At 42.2% G+C, this 25,580-nt stretch overlaps 1 protein-coding gene across 1 annotated transcript; it reads right to left on the reverse strand.

Moving 5' to 3' along the window:
* Positions 1–21,317: 21,317 nt before the first annotated feature.
* LOC109940545 (two-component response regulator ORR6-like) lies at positions 21,318–23,286 on the reverse strand. The gene is made up of 2 exons (XM_020540102.1): positions 22,918–23,286; positions 21,318–21,437 (listed from the first exon to the last, which is right to left on the reverse strand). Exons 1-2 carry the CDS (start codon positions 23,284–23,286, stop codon positions 21,318–21,320), a joined length of 489 nt encoding a protein of 162 aa, XP_020395691.1.
* Positions 23,287–25,580: the final 2,294 nt, after the last annotated feature.

Here is a 25,580-nt window from a genome sequence, read left to right on the forward strand (position 1 = left end):
ATCAAGTTTGATTTTTTGTCGACGCCCACCAAACCTTACTCCATGTAGCCTCGTAGTAAGATTGTTGATCGTCATACACTGGTGGTCCTGTCTATTGATAGTGATGGTGCTTTCTGCAAATATCAAGTCTTTAAGGTGGCCCTAGAGATGTGTTATACATGCCTTTATGCCCTAGCATATTTTGTACCAAACCCATATATATATATATATATATATATATATATATATATATATATATATATATATATATATATATATATATATATATATATATATGGGCTTCACATGTATCCAATGATTTTTCTTTGGTTTGAGAAACCATAGACCATGATGTGGATGGTGTATCATGACTTTATGTCCTATAAATTTTTGTAAAATCAATCAACTACGAACGTATAAAAACTAGGTTATGATGGATTAACTTATTTATTCAGCTAAAGCCGCTTATGAGGGTCTGTTTATTTGATCAACTCAATTTGAGCACTGGGAAAGAATTTTGAAGACTTGGTCGCCCCAAACTATAATTTTTCTTATGGTTGGCTGCTTTAGGAAGATGTTGGACTGCAGATAGGTTCCATAGGAGAGGGTTCATTCATCCTGCTCATTGCCCCTTATGTGATCAGGAGCCTAAAACTATAGACCATCTTCTTGTGGGTTGATTAGTTTTAGCTGCTTGCAAAGGTCAATCTTGAGGCATTTGCTCCCGAATTTGGAGAAGGGAGCTTCATGCAGTGGTGGCAAAGGTGTAGTGACCAGCTGCAGGGTATTGCCAGGAAAGAGTTCAATTCTCTTATTACCCTTGGGCTATGGACTTTATGGAATCACAGGAATGGATGTGTTTTCGACAAAATTCTTCCTAATTTGGGAGCAGCTATTAGAAAAGCTGAGGAGGATAGGGATTTGTGGGTGTTGGTTGGGGCCAAGAATTCGGATCTCGTAACAGCCCCTATCCCAGGGTTGTAGTTGTTTTGTTGTTAGTTCTCTAGCTATGGACTATTTTTGTACTTTTGTTTTTGGACATCGTGAGGTGCATTGTATTTGTACCTATCTCGGTCCATTTTGGACCTTTTATCTTCTTAATATAATGATGCGCAACTCTCCTGCGCGTTCAAGAAAAAAAAATCCACAACCTAAAAACTCAAGAAATAAGAAAATAATGGACCAACTGTCACACCCGGTTTTAAGGGAAAGACCAAATGCAAAGCATATGTGTGTCAGGATCTATTTTCACATATATGTTAACGTCACAAGTGTAATATATCAAAGGAACAATGCTTAAAAGCATAAATAAAGATTATAATAACATATTACACTTTGAATTGACATAATGTCTTAACCTTTATTATTCATCAAAGTACAACAGAACATGGGCATCCTTCCATGGGAAGATGATCGAGGGTGTCACTAGACTAGCATCCATCAAGTTCACCATCATAATCTTCATCTGCAAACTTATGATAAAAAATTAAGCAAGGGGTGAGCTCACTTACGGTGGGGGCTCAGCAAGTGGGGTGAAAATGAAATGTTAACAAGGTAAACCAAGGTTCAATGCGATTAGCATTTTAGTTAGTCAACATTTTATTATCAACACCTGATTACTAAGTATAAATATATACCGAACCCATATTAAGCATAAAAAATATTCATCGACATATATATATCATCAACATCAAGCTCAGAACCACTTGAACCAAAATATCAACATCATGAAGCTCAACCACTTGAGCAAACCACTTAAGCATACCGCATAAACAAAACCGATCACGATGTATTTCAATCTTCAAGTTCAATTATCATGTGAGGGTCCAAGCTGCTCTTAACCATGAGCACGACTGATATATCGGTTTTACACTCTACAGAGGTGGAACAACTTTACCTAGAAGTCGGGTATCCCCTCTAGCCTTGGTCGGCCAAATCCGTATTCACTTCTGAGGTAAATGGCAAGGGATCCACTATGAGGCTTTCACATAATACACTTGATACAAAGCAACCCGCTAAGGTTTCCACATCAGTATTGGTGACCCTCTGGAAGAGGTACCTTAGCCATGACTACCACCCCATGTTAACGTGAGCTACCACCTAACCACTGTTGCCCTCTCTTGCCCATATGTTAGGTAAGGTTGCTAGGCACTGAGCATGTAAAGCTAATTACCAAAGCCAAAGCCATGATAGCACTCATGGTTGCACTGTTTTCCTGGGTGGTCACTCCATGTTCCAATTATCACAATATGATATCGCTTAATCATCAGATTAACAACAATAATGTAAACTTACCATTTGGAACATTAATATCATCAATAGGAGTACCAACATAAAGTTAAAGTTGTAGCAATAGCATAGCTACTTGATTAGATCATAACCCAGGTTAAACAAGGGATAAGGTTGGAAAGGTTAGTTGTATCTAAATAGGTAACCCATCAAATTATGCATAACAGAAATATGAACTTAGTTATCATGTGTTGATTAGGTTCAAACATAATATGCAGGGGGAAGTCCACTTGCCTTGCTTATAGAAAACTTGAGGCTCTTCCTCAAAATAGAATCTTGATTCTCAAATATGGGATCAATCACTAAACATCACATAAACAAACAAGAGAAACAAGCACCACTCAATAACATACAAGAATCATCACAATAAATATATAAAGAAAACATAACGAAAAGAACATTTGTTTTTCAAAAACACCACAAGCAATGTTTATAACAAAAAGGCGCTCTTTTGAAAAAGGTTTGGTTCATATTTTAAACAAGACCTAAGCTTGAAAATATCTTAATTATAAATTTATGAATGTATAAACCTTTTTAGAAAAGTGATATAGAATAATAAAGGTTTTGGGCTAAAGGATTATAAAACACATTATAACATTGTTATGCCTCATTGAAAAGCTAAATTATGGTCTAAAAATATTTAAATGCAACGATAAGAACAAATGATCATCTTTTATTTTTATTAGGAATCAAACTATAAACTTTGTATTTTTACAAGGTGAAATTATCATTCTAAATACTATACACACTATTATGTTTATTTGAACAAATTTAGAATAGACTAATGCATTATTAACATGGATAAGCATTATACATGTATATACACATGTATATATACATATATAAAACTTGAACATAAAACAAAATCATTCAATTATATATTATCTTTGATCGAGAAATATGTTGGCTATGGCTTATTAAAAAACCTATGTATAAACTCGTTATTTTATTTACCAAAACATGAACACTAATTATACCACTTTTAACCTGTTTAGGAAAAACTCTATGGTAGATTGCAAATAATATAATATATCTTATTTAAGAAAAAAATGAGTATAAATCTAAATCAACTTTTATGGAGAAAGATTTATAATTATCTTTTAATGTTATTGATAAACACATGGCCTACATTTTCTTTTAAATTTCTATTTAAGAAAGCTATACTTAAACAACCACAATAAACATTATTAAACTATGAAAACAAGACATCTAATGAAAAAGCTATTTTAATATTTCTTGTATAACAACCGTAATTCAAATTAAACTATGAAAATACGTGAACTGTTGGAAGCACTAACTAAATGCTTATCACATAATTAATAAAACTAACGAAACCATTTCTATTTTATTTGGATTCTAAATATACATTTTTATAAACAAAAACTGTAACAAGGACCAAAACATAATTAAAGGTAGACTAGAAGGGGTAGCCGGTATATTTACATTTTTGTGTATAGAAAACACTATAAATAACAATCTCTTATTTTCTGTTACAAGAAACATAAAGGTATAATTTTTTTAATTTCTTTAGAAAACTATATACAAAGCAATTATAATAACCATAATTTAAATCATATGTAAATTGTCACTGACGCTAATATTTCACATGAACTTATGTAGCAAACAACACAAGAATTCATTTTATTGTATCTAGAAAACTATTTTATTATCTAAAAAGTCGATAAGGCTAGAATATAATTAACTATAGACATAAAGAGCTTGAAAGGGAAATAGGGTTAACCTTTTCCTTTAATTAATTTTGGTGGTTGAATGCCCAACACAAATAATGGACTAACTAGTTTGCTCTAAGATGCATGTTCTACATGTGCATAAAGGTTCAACATAAATCAATAAATATTCAAGATAGGGTTCAAATACAAAGGAGCAAAGAAACCGAGTGTGCTCTGGTCTGGCGCACCGGACAGTGTCCGGTGCACTAGGTCCGTACAAAGATGAACTAGCCACTCTCGGGTTTCTCCAGGCGCGCTCCGCTATAAGTCATCGGACTGTCCGGTGTGCCACCAAACTGTCTGATGTGACAGCGGAGCAACGGCTACTTCGCGCAACGGTCGACTGCAAAAGCACGGTGATCAGATGAACAGTGAGGAACAGTGCGCGTAGAGTCAGAGTCACAGGTCAGAGGCGCACCGGACACTGAACAGTGCCTGTCCGGTGCGGCACCGGACTGTCCGGTGCCACTAGAGGACAAAGCCTCCAACAGTCAAAAGCTTTAGAACCCTAACGGTTGGGTGATGTGACTGGTGCACCGGACTGTCCGGTGCACCCATCGACAACAGCCTGCCCCAACGGTTGTTTGGTGGTTGAGGGTTATAAATACCCTCCAACCAGCACCACCCCAAGCATCCAAGATTTCTAAGTATCACATTCATTACAAGAGCTCTATCATTCACTCCTAGACACAATTGAAAAGATCAAAGCCTCTCCAAGTGCCCAATTCATCTCAAACACTTAGTGACTTGGGAGAGAGAGATTTTGTGTTCTTTTGAGCTCTTGCCTCTTGGATTGCCTTCTTCCTTTCTCATTTATTTTCTCAAGTGATTTGTAATCGAAGCAAGAGACACCTAAGTGTGTGGTGGTCCTTGCGGGGTCTAAGTGACCCAGGAGATTGAGGAAAAGTCTCACTCGGTCTAAGTGACCGTTTGAGAGAGGGAAATGGTTGAAAGAGACCCGGTCTTTGTGACCACCTTGACGGGGACTAGGTTCTTTAGAACCGAACCTCGGTAAAACAAATCATCGTGTTCATTCACTTTATTTCTTGGCTGATTTGTTTTCCCCCTCTCTATCGGACTCGATTTAAGTTTACACGCTAACCCTAGCTTGTAGTTTGTGTTTTAAGTTGTGAATTTCAGATTACGCCTATTCACCCCCTTCTAGGTGACTTTCAATTGGTATCAGAGCCTGGTGCTTCATTAAAGTCTAACAACTCGAAGTGATGTCGGGAGGATCCGCCAAGAGAGAGATGGAAACCGGCGAGAAGGCTACAAGCCACGGGAAGGCTCCATCAAGGGAGTCCGACACCAAAGCCAAGGAGGAATCCCCTCCCCGCATCAAGTCGCATCGGAGTGGCGACAAGAAGAAGAAGATGAAGAAAGTGGTCCACTACGAGACCGACTCCTCGTCGCCCTCCACATCCAGCTCCGACTCGGCGTCCATCGCTTCTAAGCGCCATGAGTGCAAGAAGTATAGTAAGATGTCACTTCGTTATCCCCGTATTTCTAAGCGTGCTCCTCTACTCTTCGTTCCATTAGGCAAACCACCATATTTTGACGGTGAGGATTATTGTATGTGGAGTGATAAGTTGAGGCATCACCTAACCTCACTCCATGCAAGCATTTGGGACATTGTTGAATTTGGAGCGTAGGTACCTACAGTGGGGGACGAGGGCTACAACTCGGACGAGGTCGCCCAAATACGGCACTTTAACTCCCAAGCAACTACTATATTCCTCGCCTCCTTGTATCGAGAGGAGTATAATAAGGTGCAAGGGTTAAAAAGTGCCAAGGAGATTTGGGACGTCCTAAAGACCACGCATGAAGGAGATGAGGTGACCAAGATCACCAAGCGGGAGACGATCGAGGGGGAGCTCGGTCGATTCGTCCTCAACCAAGGAGAGGAGCCACAATCAATGTACAACCGGCTCAAGACCTTGGTCAACCAAGTGCGCAACCTTGGGAGCACCAAATGGGATGACCATGAAATGGTCAAGGTTATTCTAAGATCCCTTGTTTTTCGTAACCCTACTCAAGTTCAATTAATTCGTGGGGATCCTAGATACAAATTAATGTCTCTCGAGGAAGTGATAGGAAAGTTTGCGAGCTTTGAGCTAATGATCAAAGACTCCAAACACATCATCAACTTGGAGCAAGGTGGCACCTCCACACCCGAGGTGCAACTCGTCGCATTTAAAGCGACAGAAGAAAAGAAAGAAGAGTCTACATCAAGTAGGCTCCCCATCGACGCCTCCAAGCTCGACAATGAGGAGATGGCGCTCATCATCAAGAGCTTCCGTCAAATCCTCAAGCAAAGGAGGGGGAAGGATTACAAACCCCGCTCCAAGAGGGTGTGCTACAAGTGTGGTAAGCACGATCATTTTATTGCTAAATGTCCAGTGTCTAGTGATAGTGACAGGGGCGACGACAAGAGGGGAAGAAGAAAGAGAAGATGAGGCACTACAAGAAGAAGGGTGGTGATGCCCATGTGTGTCGGGAATGGGACTCCGATGAGAGCTCCACCGACTCCTCCTCCGACGAAGATGCCGCCAACATCGCCGTCAACAAGGGCCTCCTCTTCCCCAACGTCAGCCACAAGTACTTCATGGCGAAGGACGGCAAAAAGAAGAAGGTACAAACTAGAACCACCCCCAAGTATACTACATCTAGTGATGAGGGTAGTTCTAGTGAAGATGAAGATGACTTGCTTACTCTTTTTGCCAACCTTAACATGCAACAAAAGGAAAAATTGAATGAATTGATAGGAGCCATTCATGAGAATGATGAACTTTTGGATAGCTAAGAGGAATTCCTTATTAAAGAAAACAAAAACATGTTAAATTAAAAAAATGCTTATGCTCAGGAAGTAGAAAAATGTGAAAACTTGACTAAGGAGCTTAGCATTTGCCATGATTCTATTTCTAACCTTAGGAATGAAAATGCTAGCTTAATTTCTAAGATTGAAAAGTTAAATGTTTGCAATGATTCAATTTCTAGTCTTAGAAATGAAAATGCTAGTTTGATTTCTAAAGTTAAGGAATTGAGTGTTTGCAATAATTCCATTTCCTGTCTTAGAGATGAAAATGCCATGCAAAATCTAAGATATATGAATTAAATGTTTGCAAACCCAGTACATCTACTGTTGATCATGTTACTATTTGTACTAGATGTAGAGATGTTAATGTTTATGCTATAAATGATCACCTTGCTTTAATTAAACAACAAAATGATCATATAGCTCAATTAACTGCTAAAATCAATGAGCATGAAATTGAAAATGCAAAGTTTAAATTTGCTAGAAGCATGCTCTATAATGGGAGACGCCCTGACATTAAGGATGGCATTAGTTTCCAACAGGGAAGCAATGTCAAACTTAATGCCGCTAAGAAATTGTCTAACTTTATTAAGGGCAAAGTTCCCATGGTTCAGGATAATGAGGGCTATATTTTATATCCTGCTAATTATCCTGAGCACAAAATTAGGAGAATTCATGCTAGAAAACCTCATACTGTTTCACATCATGCTTTTATGTATAAGAACGAGGCTTCTAGCTCTAGGCAATCAACTCATGTTAAATTGACTAAAAAGAAAACTCCTACTGCATCAAATGATCATAATATTTCATTCAAAACTTTTGATGCTTCTTATGTGCTCACTAACAAATCAGGCAAAATAGTTGCCAAATATGTTGGGGGCAAACACAAGGGGTCAAAGACTTGTGTTTGGGTACCCAAGGTGCTTGTTTCTAACATCAAAGGACCCAATACTGTTTGGGTACCTAAGAACAAGGCCTAAATTGTTTTGCAGGTTTATGCATTCGGGGCTCAAGTTGGATAATTGATAGCGGATACACAAACCACATGACAGGGGAGAAGAGAATGTTCTCCTCCTACGAGAAAAACAATGATCCCCAACGAGCTATCACATTCGGGGATGGAAATCAAGGTTTGGTCAAAGGACTTGGTAAAATTGATATATCACCTGACCATTCTATTTCCAATGTTTTTCTTGTAGATTCTTTAGATTATAATTTGCTTTCCATTTCTCAATTATGCAAAATGGGCTACAACTGTCTTTTTACAGATGTAGGTGTTACTGTCTTTAGAAGAAGTGACGATTCAATAGCATTTAAGGGAGTGTTAGAGGGTCAGCTATATTTAGTTGATTTTAATGAGAATACAGCTGAACTCAACACTTGTTTAATTGCTAAGCCAAATATGGGTTGGCTCTGACATCGCTGACTAGCCCATGTTGGAATGAAGAATCTTCACAAGCTTCTAAAGGGAGAACACATTTTGGGACTAACAAATGTTCACTTTGAGAAAGACAGGGTTTGTAGTGCATGTCAAGTAGGAAAGCAAGTTGGTGCCCATCATCCACACAAGAACATCATGACGACTGACAGGACGCTCAAGCTACTCCACATAGATCTATTCGGCCCGATTGCTTACATAAGCATCTCGGCGGGAGTAAGTACTGTCTAGTTATTATGGATGATTATTCTCGCTTCACTTGGGTATTCTTTTTGCAGGAAAAATCTCAAACCCAAGAGACCTTAAAAGGATTCTTAAGACGAGCTCAAAATGAGTTTGGATTAAGGATCAAAAGGATAAGAAGCGATAATGGGACGGAGTTCAAGAACTCACAAATCGAAGGCTTCCTTGAGGATGAGGGCATCAAGCATGAGTTATCTTCTCCCTACACACCTCAACAAAATGGTGTAGTGGAGAGGAAGAATAGAACTCTACTGGATATGGCAAGGACCATGCTTGATGAATACAAGACTCCGGACCGGTTTTGGGCCGAGGCGATTAACACCGCCTGCTACTCCATCAACCGGCTCTATCTTCACTGGATCCTCAAGAAGACATCATATGAACTCCTCACTAGTAAAAAGCCCAATGTTTCATATTTTAGAGTCTTTCGTAGCAAATGTTTTATTCTTGTTAAAAGAGGTAGAAAACCTAAATTTGCTCCCAAGGCTGTAGAAGGCATTTTACTAGGATATGACTCAAACACAAGGGCATATAGAGTCTTCAACAAATCCACTAGATTAGTTGAGGTTTCCTGTGACATTGTGTTTGATGAGACTAATGGCTCCCAAGTGGAGCAAGTTGATCTTGATGAACTAGATGATGAAGAGGCTCCGTGCATCGCGCTAATGAACATGTCCATTAGGGATGTGTGTCCTAAGGAATTCGAAGAGCCTACACAAGCACAAGATCAATCGTCATCTTCCATGCAAACATCTCCACCAACTCAAGATGAGGATTAGGCTCAAGATGATGAAAATGAAGATAAAGGGGATGAGCCACCTCAAGAGGCGGACAATGATCAAGGGGGAGATAATAATGATAAAGATAAGGAAGATGATCAAGAAATACAGGGTCAAAGACCGTCACACCCAAGAGTCCACCAAGCAATTCAAAGAGATCACCCCGTCAACTCCATCCTTGGTGACATACATAAGGGGGTAACTACGAGATCTCAAGTTGCTCATTTTTTGTGAACATTACTCTTTTGTGTCCTCTATTGAGCCATACAGGGTGGAGGATGCACTAAGAGATTCGGATTGGGTGCTGGCTATGCAAGAGGAGCTCAACAACTTCACGAGGAATGAGGTATGGCATTTAGTTCACGTCCTAATAAAAAATGTTGTAGGTACCAAATGGGTATTCCGCAACAAGAAAGATGAGCATGGTGTGGTGACAAGGAACAAAGCCCGACTTGTGGCCAAAGGTTACTCACAAGTCGAAGGCTTGGACTTTGATGAAACTTATGCACCCGTAGCTAGGCTTGAATCAATTCGCATATTACTTGCCTATGCTACTTACCATGGCTTTAAGCTCTATCAAATGGACGTGAAAAGTGCATTCTTCAATGGACCAATCAAGAAAGAGGTCTATGTTGAGCAACCTCTTGGCTTTGAAGATAGTGAGTACCCTAACCATGTGTTTAAACTCTCAAAGGCGCTTTATGGGCTCAAGCAAGCCCCAAGAGCATGGTATGAATGCCTGCGAGATTTCCTTATCACTAATGGCTTCAAAGTCGTCAAAGCCGATCCTACTCTCTTTACTAAAACTATTGCAAAAGATTTTTTTGTTATGCCAAATTTATGTTGATGATATCATATTTGGGTCTACTAACAAATCCACTTGTGAAGAGTTTAGTAGGATCATGATACAAAAATTCGAGATGTCTATGATGGGGGAGTTGAAGTATTTCCTAGGATTTCAAGTCAAGCAACTCCAAGACGACACCTTCATCAGCCAAACAAAGTACATTCAAGACATACTTAAGAAGTTTGGAATGAAGGATGTCAAACCCATCAAGACTCCCATGGGAACAAATGGGCATCTCGACCTCGACACGGGAGGTAAGTCCGTAGATCAAAAGGTATACCGGTCGATGATAGGATCTTTACTCTATTTATGTGCATCTCGATCGAATATTATGCTTTCTGTATGCATGTGTGCAAGGTTCCAAGCCGATCCTAAGGAAGTTCACCTTAGGGCCATGAAAAGAATCATGAGATATTTAGTTTATACTCCTAAGTTTGGACTTTGGTACCCCAAGGGATCCACCTTTGATTTAATAGGATATTCCGATGCCGATTGGGCAGGGTGTAAGATCGATAGGAAGAGCACATCAGGGACTTGTCAGTTTCTAGGAAGATCCCTGGTGTCTTGGGCTTCAAAGAAACAAAACTCAATAGCTCTTTCTACCGCCGAAGCCGAGTATATTGCTGCAGGTCATTGTTGTGCGCAATTACTTTGGATGAGGCAAACCCTTAGGGACTATGGCTACAAATTGAGCAAAGTCCCTCTCCTATGTGACAATGAGAGTGCAATCCGCATGACGGATAATCCCGTTGAACACAGCCGCACTAAGCACATAGACATTCGGTATCACTTTTTGAGGGATCACCAACAAAGGGGGATATCGAGATAGCTTATGTCAACACCAAAGATCAATTAGCCGATATCTTTACCAAGCCATTAGATGAGAAAACCTTTAGCAAACTTAGGAATGAGCTAAATATTCTTGATTCTCGGAACTTTGATTGAAACATTGCACGCATAGCTCTTTTATATACCTTTGATCATATCTCCTTCATTTGGTACAAATGCATATTTCTTATTACTTATGTACCTAGGTTACGACTAATGTGTTTCCAAGTATATTTCTATACTAAGTCGTAGATTGAAAGGGAAATGGAGTCTTTGGCGAAGACAAGGCTTCCACTCCACTCTAACGGTATCATTTACCCTTCGCCGTCACTCCACAACACTCCAAATTGGTATAATCTTCACTCTTCTTTACTTGTACCAATGGGGAGAAAGTATAAAGGGCTCTCAAAGTTTCCGTTTTTGGCGATTAATGCCAAAGGGGGAGAAAGTATTAAGCCCAAAGCAAAAGGACCGCACCACCACCTAATTTTAAATTGTGTTTCAAAATTTTTAATTGGTATATTTCAAAGTGGTATGTTTATTTTTCACTTGATACATTTAAAGATGGATTTTCAAAATTGGCATCTAAATTATGAATATACTTCCAATTGGTATCTATTTCAAAAAATCTTCTTGAAGAGCTAAGAGGAGAATTTCATTTAGGGAGAGTTTTTGTTTCGTCAAAAGAAAAGCATTTGAAACAGGGGGAGAAATTTCAAAATCCTGAAAATGCTTTTCACAATCTTATTCATATACCTTTGACTATTTACAAAAGACTTTGAAAAGATTTTCCAAAAGAAGTTGCAAAAACAAAACAAGTGGTGCAAGCGTGGTCCAAAATATTAAATAAAAGAAAGCAATCCATACATATCTAGTGAAATTATAAATTGATTTAATTCTAAGTGACCTATGCACTTACATTATGCAAACTAGTTCATTTGTGCACTTATATATTTGCTTTGGTTTGTGTTGGCATCAATCACCAAAAAGGGGGAGATTGAAAGGGAAATAGGGTTAACCTTTTCCTTTAACTAATTCTGGTGGTTGAATGCCCGACACAAATAATGGACTAACTAGTTTGCTCTAAGATGCATGTTCTATAGGTGCATAAAGGTTCAACATAAATCAATAAATATTCAATATAGGGTTCAAATACAAAGGAGCAAAGAAACCGAGTGTGCTCTAGTCTGGCGCACCGGACTGTCCGGTGCGCCAGGTCCGTACAAGGATGAACTAGCCACTCTCAGGTTTCTCTAGGCGTGCTCCGCTATAATTCACCGGACAGTCCGGTGTGCCACCAGACTGTCTGGTGTGACAGCGGAGCAACGGCTACTTCGCGCAACGGTCGACTGCAAAAGCGCGGTGATCAGATGAACAGTGAGGAACAATGCGCATAGAGTCAGAGCCGCAGATCAGAGGTGCACCGGACACTGAACAGTGCCTGTCCGGTGCGGCACCGGACTGTCCGGTGCCACTAGAGAACAAAGCCTCCAACGGTCAAAATCTCCAGAACCCTAACGGTTGGGTGACGTGGCTGGCGCACCGGACAATGTCCGGTGGCGCACCGGACTGTCTGGTGCGCCCATCGACAGCAGCCTGCCCCAACGGTTGTTTGGTGGTTGAGGGCTATAAATACCCCCAACCACCACCACCCCAAGCATCCAAGATTTCTGAGTATCACATCCATTACAAGAGCTCTAGCATTCACTCCTAGAGACAATTGAAAAGATCAAAGCCTCTCTAAGTCCCCAATTCATCTCAAACACTTAGTGACTTGGGAGAGAGATTTTGTGTTCTTTTGAGCTCTTGTCTCTTAGATTGCCTTCTTCCTTTCTCATTTCTTTTTCTCAAGTGATTTGCAATCGAAGCAAGAGACACCTAAGTGTGTGGTGGTCCTTGCGGGGTCTAAGTGATCCGGGAGATTAAGGAAAAGGCTCACTCGGTCTAAGTGACCGTTTGAGAGATGGAAAGGGTTGAAAGAGACTCGGTCTTTGTGACCACCTCAACGGGGACTAGGTTCTTTAGAACCGAACCTCGGTAAAACAAATCAACGTGTTCATCCGCTTTATTTCTTGGTTGATTTGTTTTCCCCTCTCTATCGGACTTGATTTAAGTTTACACGCTAACCCCGGCTTATAGTTTGTGTTTTAAGTTGTAAATTTCAGATTACGCCTATTCACCCCCTCTCTAGGCGACTTTCAGAGCTAGATCGCAAGAAGACCATGTCTTCTACCTTCGTTCTCGCAGATAACAGAGTAGCAGAGCATGTCAGAGCAGAGCGCGGGGCAAATGGGCTACGATGGTGAGGTCGTCGACGTAGGCGAAGGCACGACGCTGATAGCGGCACGTGGAGCTCTAGCGAGGGTGCACAACGACAGTGAGCGCGAGTTGGTGTGGACTTCAATGGTGTGGGACGAACTCCAATGTGAGATGCGACAGCAGTAGGCGACAATAGTGCAGCGACGCGTAGCAACCCCAAGCAGGACGTGGTCGTGGCGTGGTGGCGTCATGGAGCGACACAACAACAGGTGTGTGCAAGAACAAGGATCGGCAGTAGGGCAAAGTTCCAGCGTGGTGATGAGCTCCAACGAACGATGACGAGTAACGACGCGCCAAACTTAGACAATGGCACGGTGGAAGGCGGGCTTGCAGGGGGAGTGTGTGGGGGACTGAATCGCCGGTGGAGGGCTCGGAGAGGAGATGGAGAATTCGGTGACGAAGTTGCTAGCGACTGGAAAGGCTTCAGGAGCTTACAAACGGTATGTAGTGCCGGTTCTGACATTTTAGAGGCTGATGCTAAACATATAATGGAGGCCCTTTCTAATGATAATTATTGTTATACATAAATATAGTAATATATTAATAACAAACACTCCATATATCTATCGTTTGTAACACCCTAAATTTGGGGGTATAAAATTTTTTCCTAATATTCATCAAATTCAGGTGTTACCCTCTTCTTTTCCTGCTTTTCTTCTCTTTTTTCTAAATAATGGAGAGTTAATTTGTTTTATATAAATATCAAGCTTAATGGAATAGAACCCTAGGAGAGTTAGGATTGTTGCATCATGCTAGAGCATACCTATTTTTGTTTGATGAGTGTACTTGATGTGCTTTAATTTAGTTTGAGTTTTGCATGAGTTTGAAAAGAAATAGATAAAGTAAAGAAGAAGAAAATTAAAAGAAAAAGGAAAAGGCCCAACCCTCCTCCCCACAACCTAGCTTGGCCTCGCGACCTGCTCGATCTCGCCTGGCCCAACGCGCGCACGTGGCCGACAACAGCCCCTCACCCTTAGCCTGCCCCGCGCCAGCCTAGCCAGCCAGCCATGCATGCACAGCCCACCCTCAGCCCAGCGCCATGCCCCCCTCCCTGGTCTAGCGTGCGTGTGTCGGCCCAGCGCGGACGTGCCCCACGCGCCGGTGAAGCCCCCCATGTCGTCACGCTCAGGCGCCCTCAGCGCTCGCGCGTGGGCGGCTGCACCAGCTGCCACGCGCCACTACCCCGCCCTAGCCCACGCGTCAGGCGCCCCCTTCCTCTAACCACCTCCCTCTCCTTCTTCCCCGGTGTGCTGCTCCCTTTCTCCCCTTGAGCATGTCGGTGCATGTAGCCTGCACAACGAGCTTCCCTCCCTCATGTCCCCTGCGACCGGCCACCACCACCACCACCTCCACCGGCGTGGCCCGCCCTGCGTGGCAGCCAGCATGGTGGCCCGGCGTGGCTCGCCTGCGCGGCAGCCCTGGCACGACCAGCGCGGCCTGCGCAGCCCCGGCGCAGCAGCCTCGCTGTCGTCGTGCCTCGCCGCACGCTCGTCTCGTCGTCCGCCATCGTCACAATGTGAGCTTCGTCTACCCTCCCCTCCGGTCTACCCTTCGTCTACCCCTTGCACGCAGCCCTGTCGCACCCTCGTTGCCGTGTGATTCGCGCCACACACATCATGCCTGATTTGCGCACAATTCGAGTGTTGTCACGCGCGTCGTCGTGCGTGCTGTTCACTCGCTTCGTCGCGCATCGTTTGCGCGTGTCACGCATGCTGTTCGCACGCGTTGTCGCGCGTCGTTTGTGCATGTGGCGCACGCTGTTTCGTGCGTTGTCGCACATGTTATTAAATTGTTCCGCGTTAACTGCTCGTGTTAATTAAGTAATTCTTGTTCAATTGTCGACTAATAAAATAACTATTAAATCGAAAACAAATTTGCAATCTTAGTCATACACTTTGAAAATATTTGTTAATGTAATTGTGCTAATTCAAAGTATTTTAATTTATGTTTGAGGGGATGTCGATTAGTGCTTCTACATATCGCGTTCGTTCTGAATTAGTTATTTAGTCGCAATGGATTCTACGTAACAACTTATAGATGTCGAGTTTATAATGTTTGAAAGGAAATTCTATTGTTTTAAATAAAAGATCTTCACACAAGGGAAATAAAATCAAAATGAAATTCTTGCAAACACTTATGAACGAAATTAGTAACATATGGAAATGCATATTCCAAAAACATTTATTTTAACAACCATTGTTATTTTAAAGATGAGTTTTTCTCTCTGAATTAAATCTAAATATTGGATACATCAAACAAAATGTATGTCTCTGAACGCATAAAACACGTTGTAAAATTTTATCTATTTAAAAATTTGTTCAATTTAATTATGTCAGCATTTCATAATTTGTAAATATAAATATTTTTTCTTTCTGTTGGAAACTAATAAATCAAACTAGGTTTTTTTATTTAATGAATTTAGAGTGTTACAAATATTGTTCTTACGCGATCGAGGCTACATTGTGGAAAAAACGCGTGCAAGATGTAAAAGTTAGGAATTGTCGAGCACAACCTTGTTTTAGGACGCAGCTCCCTGTCTGTGTAGGCAACGATAAACCCAAGGGTCATGTATTGCAGCGCGGCCCAGGGCGGTTGAAACAAAAAGCAATGCGACAAATTCGTGGGTGAAGCCACACATGCTGGCCATCGATCCAAACGCGGATCGGAGCTGCTACCCGAACGGTTCTTGAAGAGAAATTTCCATGTACTGGATCAGAATGCGGTCGACGTGCTAGTTGCTATATATATATATATATAGGGTAGGTATAACGGGAGCCCCGGGCTTCCAATAGTTAAAGGAAGCCCAGACCGACCACCCCTGCAAACTGGTTCAACCAGCGCGCCCAAACAGGCTGTCGGGTGCGCCACCTGCCCCACGTCTGTTAGCGCAAAAAAAGGAATGCATGCATTAGTCAAACACGATTCAATGCATGCGCATAAATTTAGTAAAGATATGTGCGGCAATTTCTGTTTTTAAAATCCTTTATTTCCTCCATAAATTTAGGATCGCTGCAACAGTCATGCCGCTAGACGCGTAAGGACCATTTTATGATATATACTGAGACTAAATATGCTACACTGTGTTAATAATTATGCAATTCGATATACTGCGTAAAAATCTGTTACCAGCTGCATGCACACGAATTTATGATAAAAAAATGTGCAATGAAAGGAAATGAATTACACGCATAGAAACAAAAAAAAATTGTATTTAATGTTTTATTTCCTTCATAAATATAAGGTCCCTCCAACAGCCATGCAGCTAAAACACATTAAATCTAGTTTATGACATATACTGATACAAATTATACTATATGGTGTAGGTATTTATGCAATTCGTTACACTGCGTAAAAAATCTGGCATGTTGTTCACTGGTGGACGCACCTCCGGGTTGGAGCGTAATAACCTTAAGTTTTGAGCATAAAATCCCTCAATTATAAGCGTATATACCGAGTCAATGTGAGAGGTTGATAGCTCTAGTAGGTTGTTATTACGATCCTATTTTTATGGCAGATCCGAAAAACATGGCAGTCACATGCATGCGGTTATACAGATCCTAAAATTATGGCAAAATGCATGTATGAGTGAAACACGTTCCCTTGCATGCGCGATTTAGGAAAGATATGTGTGGCGGTTTCTATTTTAAATGCTTTATTTCCTCCATAAATTTAGGATCGCTGCAACAGACATGCAACTAAAACTCGTAATGACCATTTTATGCTATATACTGATACTAAATATGCTACACTGTGTAGATAATTATGCAATTCGGTATACTGCGTAAAAATCTGCTACAGGCTGCATGCACACGAATTTATGATGGAAAGAATATGCAATGAAAGGAAATGAATTGCATGCATAGAAACAAAAAATCACATTTAATGTTTTATTTGCTTCATAAATATAGGATCCCTCCAATAGCCATGCAACTAAACACATTAGAACTAGTTTATGATGTATACTGAAATAAATTATACTACACGGTGTAGGTATTTATGCAATTCCTTACACTGCGTAAAAAATCTGGCATGTTGTTCACTGGTGGACGCATCTCCGGGTGGAGCGTAAAAACCTTAAGTTTTGAGCATAAAATCCCTCAATTATAAGCGTAAATACCGAGTCAATTAGAGGTTGATAGCTTTAGTAGGTTGTTATTACGATCCTATTTTTATGACAGATCCGAAAAACATGGCAGCCACATGCATGCGGTTTCTATTTTTATACAGATCCAAAAATTATGGCAAAATCGTGGGAGTTTCCATTGCATGCGCGCAAATTAAGAACAACATAAATCAAGGAATTGTCTTTCCAATATGCATGCAGTAAACTGATATACGAACTCTTTGTTAAAGCATAAAATCATACAGTTTTTAGCGTAAATAATACATGTGGTAGGCATAAAACACAATAAACGAAAAGAAAAATGCGCCGGATCGGAGGATGTCACACGCGATCATCGCTGCGAGCATCTCGCCCCTTCCGTGACGTTGCTCGCTCGAACATCGCGCCTCATGCGTCGCCGTCGCTACTCGCACGTCGACGGGCGTCGCTTGCTCGTCGGCCTTGGAAGTGCCGCCTCCTCGGGGCTTCGGGGACGCCGCCGCTTGCCCGCACAAGGGCCTCGCTGCGGATCGAGGAACCTCCGCCACCGCGCGTTGAGGTAATTGAGTTGCGGCCACCGGCCTGGGATCCGTCGTCGCCGCACAAGGGCGCTGCCGCCGCTCGCCCTTTGGATCGGGGGCCGCCACCGCCGGCCTGGGAACCGCCGCACCGCATGTCGAGGTCGAGGAGCCACGACCACCGCAGCCACTGGCCGGGGTCTGCCGCGGCGCGCGCTATCGGGCAACCGCCGTCGCTAATGAATCAAGATGGGGCATAAAAAACTGAACCCTAGCACTCCGGGTCCTATTTTATAGACGTCCGGATGTGGTCCGGCTCGACCGGATTGCACTGTCTGGCCCGGGCTTCCTTTAGTTATTGGAAGCCCAGGGCTCCTAATATACAATCTATATATATATATATATATATATATATATATATATATATATATATATATATATATATATATATATATATATATATATATATATATATATATATATATACGGCACTAAAATGCATCTAGTACATTCTCTATATTGAATGCACCCAAGGTGTGCAATAACACTCCGAGCACGCCTCCCCATAAGAGCACGCCCTCGGCCCTCCTGTACGCGCGCCTCCCTGCCCCCCGCCGCGAGTATCCTATAATTGTAAACTTGAGTCTCTGTTTTTACTCATTGATTACCATTGCATGTTGTGTTGTTACTCCAGTTGCAACATTTGTTTCTTGTTGATTGCAACTATGGGTATCCGCTAATTGCAAACTCATGATTGCGCGTTGTTCTGCAGTATGAAAACATACTTGATGTGTTTGTCCCCAGGGTGCGGCAAACATTTGATACAAGGGAAGAAGCCTACCTCTTTTACCTTGACTATGCAAAGTTGGCTGGTTTTAGTGTCAGGACAAAGAGGTGTAATTGCAACTACTGGTGTGGTGTGATTGCAACCCCGCATTAGGTGTGATTGCAATTGCTGTATAATTCTACCCAAATATCTGTTAAAAAATGTAAACAAAATGATTGCAACTGCTGGTGTGTTGTAATTGCAACTACTGGTGTGGTGTGGATGCAACTGCTGAGTTGCTCTGATGTGATTGCAAGTACTGAATAACTCTGGGAAATTTTGTTAAAAAATATGATTGCAACTGCTAGTCTGGTGTAATTGCAACTACTAGTCTTGTTGATTGCAACTATGGGTATCCGCTAATTGCAAACTCATGATTGCGCGTTGTTCTGCAGTATGAAAACATACTTGATGTGTTTGTCCCCAGGGTGCGGCAAACATTTGATACAAGGGAAGAAGCCTACCTCTTTTACCTTGACTATGCAAAGTTGGCTGGTTTTAGTGTCAGGACAAAGAGGTGTAATTGCAACTACTGGTGTGGTGTGATTGCAACCCCGCATTAGGTGTGATTGCAATTGCTGTATAATTCTACCCAAATATCTGTTAAAAAATGTAAACAAAATGATTGCAACTGCTGGTGTGTTGTAATTGCAACTACTGGTGTGGTGTGGATGCAACTGCTGAGTTGCTCTGATGTGATTGCAAGTACTGAATAACTCTGGGAAATTTTGTTAAAAAATATGATTGCAACTGCTAGTCTGGTGTAATTGTAACTGCTGGTCTGGTGTGATTGCAACTTCTATATAACTAGATGCAACTGCTGGTCTGGTTCAAAAATTGCACCATTCTGTCGGGAGCGTGCGGGAGGGACGAAGACGAAGCGTCGGTTCCGCCTGAGTGGGGCGGTTGGCTCGTACCAGGTGCTCCTGGCGCGTAGGTTCGGCCTGGGTGCATTCTCTATATTGAATGCACCCAGGTGTAATATATATATATACTAGTCGGTTGCCCGTGCGTTGCGACGGCTTACAACAATATCCATCAAAAAAATTTCAAAATTTTTTATTGATTGTCTTTGCTCTCTATGTAATATATTTTTTGATTTGGCTAACTGATGTTATTGTTTACTCCATGCAAATATGTCTTGGTACAACATGGCCATTGAAGTGAGCGATTAGAAAAGAGTTCATAACGATTGACTGAATGAACAGAGATTATAAAATGACATAATTCCATCATACAGAGACCAAATAAGAGAAAGTTTGTGAGATCAAGTTTCTAAAATAAGTCCCATGAAGTCAAACTTATAAAAAAGAAAGATCAAAATATGGAGTGATTGCTAAAGTCAGGCATCATTAAAAACTGGATACGCTCCATATAAGTTATGCTACTTCGTAGCAATTACTAACGTTTAAAATAACATTTAAAACTAACAAATAACCTTTCATTTTGTTGTTAGTGTGACAAATCATTGCTGCTCCATCCAATGCAGCAACCACAAACACCATGTAGTTTATTGCGCCAATGTGGTCTCAGAAATTACATAATGCTTGCAAGAGCCAAGAACGTCATGACGTGCTTGGGCTGTAGCCTCGGCCCATAGTGCTGGTCCGACCCGACACGATTATTTTTTTATTTTACAAAAAAACTGTATATACCTATATACGATTTATATTCAATATTAAAAATATCTTAGCGTGATGTTCTACTGGTTAGACAGTTTCACCCAGTGTCTCCCGCCCTTCTTCCATCAGGGCATTGGTTCGAACCCCACCTCCCACACCATTTTTTTAACATTTTACGCTGATTTAATTAAATGGATCGACGGGCTAACGGGCTGGCCCGACACAGTTAGCAGGCCGGCATGACGTGCCTGTGCCATAGTTGTGGCCCGCGTGCATCTAGCCCGTGTCGGGCGTTGTTACGCTGATTTAATTAAATGGATCGACGGACTAACGGGCTGGCCCGATACAGTTAGCAGGCCTGCATGACGTGCCTGTGCCATAGTTGTGGCCCGCATGCATCTAGCCCGTGTCGGGCGTCGTTTGGCATCTATAGACGTGCAGCGGATTAATTTGAAATAGATGTGAGGGGTTATTTGTAAAAAAATGATGCATGACGACCGTTGAAACTGGTGCTTTAAGTATAGTATAGATATAGATATATATACACATAGTTGCAATCAACAAGCAACAAACGTTGCAACTGGAGTAACAACACAACATGCAATGGTAATCAAGGAGTAAAAACAGAGACTCAAGTTTGCAATTAAAGGATACTCGCGGCGGGGGGCAGGGAGGCGTGCGTACAGGAGGGCCGAGGGCGTGCTCTTATGGGGAGGCGTGCTCGGGGTGTTATTGCACCCTGGGTGCATTCAATACACCACACCAGCAGTTGCAATCACACATAATGCGGGGTTGCAATCATACCACACCAGCAGTTGCAATTACAACACACCAGCAGTTACAATCATTTTGTTTAGACCGCTGGCCGGGAGCGTACAAGATTCCATAGCAACATGGGATGGATGATGACGAGTGACTGAGTGAGTGAGAGAGAGCTCCTAATCATATACGTACGTATGTATGTACATGGAGGCGTCAGGCTCTAGGTGGATTTGCTCCAGCGGCAGACGTCGCAGTGGCTGAACTTCTGGAAAGGCGGCGGCGTCTCCATGGCCCTTCCGCTCGAGTTGCCCGCAGTGGATCTGGTCCCGAGCTCGCCTGCCTTCAATATAGAGAATGCAGCTGGGTGCATTCAATATAGAGAATGCACCCAGGTGCATTTTAGTGCCGCCGTATATATATATATATATATATATATATATATATATATATATATATATATATATATATATATATATATATATATATATATATATATATATATATATATATATATATATATATATATATATATATATATATATATATATATATATATATATAGGGAAGAGGTAATGGAAGCCCTGGGCTTCTGTTAGTGGCGGAAGCCCCAGCCAGGACGTCAACCAGATCGCGGTTGGCCCACTGTACGCGAGCATGCGTCAGCCATGCATATGATATCCACGAACCCCGGATGAGACATGACAGACGATATACACACGCATAAATATATGTAGAAATGTGCATAAATCATGCATAGAAGGAATCTTTTGGGCCACGAATCATGAGAACGAATATTACCATGTGTACACCGTTTAGGACTGCATAACTCTGTGTAACATGGTAGCGTAAACCATGCAACATTTAAATATCCACCGGTTTGAGATAAGGAAAGACGTGCTCCACGTTCGCGTAAATAAAGGCACAATTACGGGAGGAAACAAATTCTCATTTACAGCCGCTCGTCCACGTTCGTATCTGCGATATTGGCGACGGTTAACGATTGCATAACGATGCGTAAATAAACCGTTTACGACTGCATAACGATGTGTAACATGATAGCATAAACCATGCATTATATAAATCTTGACCTGTTTGATATAAGGAAAGATGTGCTGCATAATCGCGTAAATAAAGGGACAGTTACGGTTTGAGGAGCATTAGTAGAAGGAAATAAATTTTAATTTACAGCCGCAGTTCGCGGGTTCTGCTCGGACGGATTCCAGCGTAAAATATGAGCTAAAACAGCGTAAATGAGTACAAAATTTAGCGTAAATCATATATATGTTTTGTAACATCAAACGAAGCCCAAAATTACGGCGTAAAAATCGCGTGCACCCAATCGTGCGTGGGTTTTGGCTAGGGCAGATTCCGGCGTAAAACGTGAGCTAAAACAACGTAAATGAATACGAAATTTACGTAAATTATAGACCTGTTTCGTAACAGCGAATGGGGTCTGAACATTACGGCGTGAAAATTGATCACGTTCGATCGTGCACGGATTTTGGCTTGGTCAAATTTCAGCGTAAAACGTGAACCAAACAGCGTAAATGGGTACAAATTTTATCGTACATCATCAATCTATTTCGTAACGACGAATGTGGCCTAAATTATGACGTGAAAATCGCGCTCCGATCGTGCTTGGGTTCTAGGTCAGGTGGATTTAAGAGTAAAACGTGATCCGAAACAGCGTAAATGGATATGAATTTTAGCGTAAATCAATGATCTGTTTTATAACGACGAATGTGGCACTTGCTTTTTAGTGGAAGCGTAAAATGCAATAAGAGCTATCGTAAATTTTTGTTTGAAAATTTATAAATCACGATGGTCATAGACGACATGATGACGACGTAGATGCCCCTAAGCGCCGCCGATTCCTTGACGCGCTTGAGCAGCTCGTACCCGGTCATCCCAGGCATCCAGTAGTCGGTGATGATCATGCTCATGTCGGGGAGCAGGCCCATCACGAGCAACTCCAGCGCGCGCGTCGCCGACTCCACGGCGGTCACCCTATACCTGGAGCCGCGCAGGATCCTAGCGATCGCGGCGCAGTCCACGGATTTGTCGTCCACCGCCAGCACGTGCTTCTCCAGCTCCGACGTGTCCACGGGCACCACCGCCTTCCTGCTGTCGTTGGCCTTGGGTGCAAGGGACGGCGCCACAGATGCTGGAGCGGCGGCGGCAGTGGCCATCGCAGAGACGGATGGGACAACCGCCGTTGTCGCAGGGCCTAGGGTGCGCTGTCGTCGTCCGTCCGCTTCGACAGCGCCGTCACCGCTTGCCCGCTTGCCTCGGAGCGTCGTTGTCGCTCGTTCCTGGTGGAGCGCCGCCGTCAGTCGCCTGCCTCGAGGCGACACCGCTGCTGGCCCCAGGATCACCGTCGTCGCACGCCCGAGGGAACAACCGCCGCCGCTAAAACCTAATCTCTGGCGGCGTGGGGGTGTTTTTATAGTGGCAGCGTGAGACTGGATAATTGTGAGCGCGTGGGCCGGATCGTGGGCCCGATGCACGTAATATGTGCAGACTATATTTGCGTAAACTGATACACACATCAGCATAACTCGTATTATAATTTAGTGTAAGCACAGTTAGGTACAATAAGCCAAAAAGGTCTGGTGTGGTCTGCGCCCCTGGTCGGGGCTTCCTGTAGTTAAATAGAGCCCAGGGCTCTAAATACTACATATATATATATATATATATATATATATATATATATATATATATATATATATATATATACACTAGAACATTTGGCGCCCTCTAACCCTGCACGAAGCCTCTTGCTCCAACGTAAGAGCCACTCAGTTAAGGCAAAGAATTTGAAAGAAAAAGGACAGGAGGTTTGCCTTGCATTTAGGGCTAGTTTGGCACCCTATTTTTCCATTAAAGCTAGTTTGGGAACCCCAACTTTTCAAGGGATTTCTATTTTTCCAAGAGAAATTAGTTCATTTTTACATGGGAAAATAGAAATCCCTTGAGAAATTATGGTTCCCAAACTAGTCCTTAGATTTCCAATTTCCTAAGGAAAAATGAACTAATTTCCCTTGGAAAAAATAAAAAACCCTTGGAAAAATGGGGTTCCCAAACTAACACTTAAGGAGGAAAAGTAGCACAGTTACATAGGTTGGAGAAGGAAAAACATCATTGATGACCTCAAAAAGTAATGTGTTGCTCGTGACTACACATTCTCAGTCTATCTATGACACTTCAAAATATCTGCTCTGTAGACAGATCTACTTTACTATTTAGGTTTGTGTGAGAAGTAATTTGTAGTTCTTTCCAATATATTTCCACGGGAATTCATAGCACATAATGCAGCCTAAACATGGTTCAAACTGATATTCAAGATTGTACTTACAATTACCAACAACAAAGACCTTCCCAAAATTCTGGCCATTAACAATCATGCATGCAAGCTTAGGCACACATTTTAAAAGATGATAAAAATTGTTCATATCATTAAAAAGGTGGAAAAGGTGTTGTGTATAGAGCACTTCCCAAGTCCTGCAATTATTTGATAAACCATGTAATCATTTATAGTAGTACTAGGTGAGTGCCTGTGCGTTGCAACGGGGACATATAATACCACTGTAACTTATATATAAAATGTGTGTTATACTGTTATGAGAAAATGTTTCATAATCCATTTGTGATCCTGGTCATACATAAATTTTGTTATTTTAATCTAGTTGTTTCACCACTACGTTGCAACCATCAGTATCATGCAGAATTCGATATATGCCATGATTTCCATGGTCTCATCATTGGAGAGCACGCCCCACGCCTACCAGAAAAAGTTCCCTCGTACATCGTCAGTCATCAGGCACACACCACCACATGCGCTTGCTCAAACAAAAAAAGCAAGTGTGTGTGTTTGCGAAGAGAATTAAAGGCAGACCAGCACAAAAAGCTACCCCGACGGTGGGGAGGATGACGAACTAATCATTGTTGTCGGTCCTCCTCTGCGTCACCTCCGGCGCAGAGATGACGCCACAGTCCATGATATAGTAGTCGTCGAACGCGCGCAACATGGCGAGTACCAATGACTCTTAGCTAGGCTGCCAGACGAAGTGCACCTTGGGCTCATTAGCAAGATAGTACAACTGGCCGTTGCACCACCGGATGCGCTACTCCTCTACATACATCATGTTTGAGGACACTCACACAACGTCAGCAACGACCGTCGTCCCAGCGCACAAGAATTCATGGCCGGTCAGTAGCGACTTACATGGCAGGTTGGGCTTCAGATGGACGATGAGATAGACGGCGTGATGGCGCCGTCGTTGGATGCGGTGCCTAGAACAACCCGAGAGTCGCCGACGTTGGCAACGACCATGAGATCCCCCTACTTGACGATGGACAATGCGGTGCAGCCGCTCTAGACCGCGTCCAAGCGGCGGCTGCGCCGGAGCTTGTCATACACAGCAGCTCATGCGGTCACGTAGGACTGCTTCTAGAGGTTGAACTGACAGTCGTCAAGCTTCTT

This window comes from Zea mays, chromosome 6 (assembly GCF_902167145.1).
Source record: "Zea mays cultivar B73 chromosome 6, Zm-B73-REFERENCE-NAM-5.0, whole genome shotgun sequence".
Classification (NCBI taxonomy): domain Eukaryota; kingdom Viridiplantae; phylum Streptophyta; class Magnoliopsida; order Poales; family Poaceae; genus Zea; species Zea mays.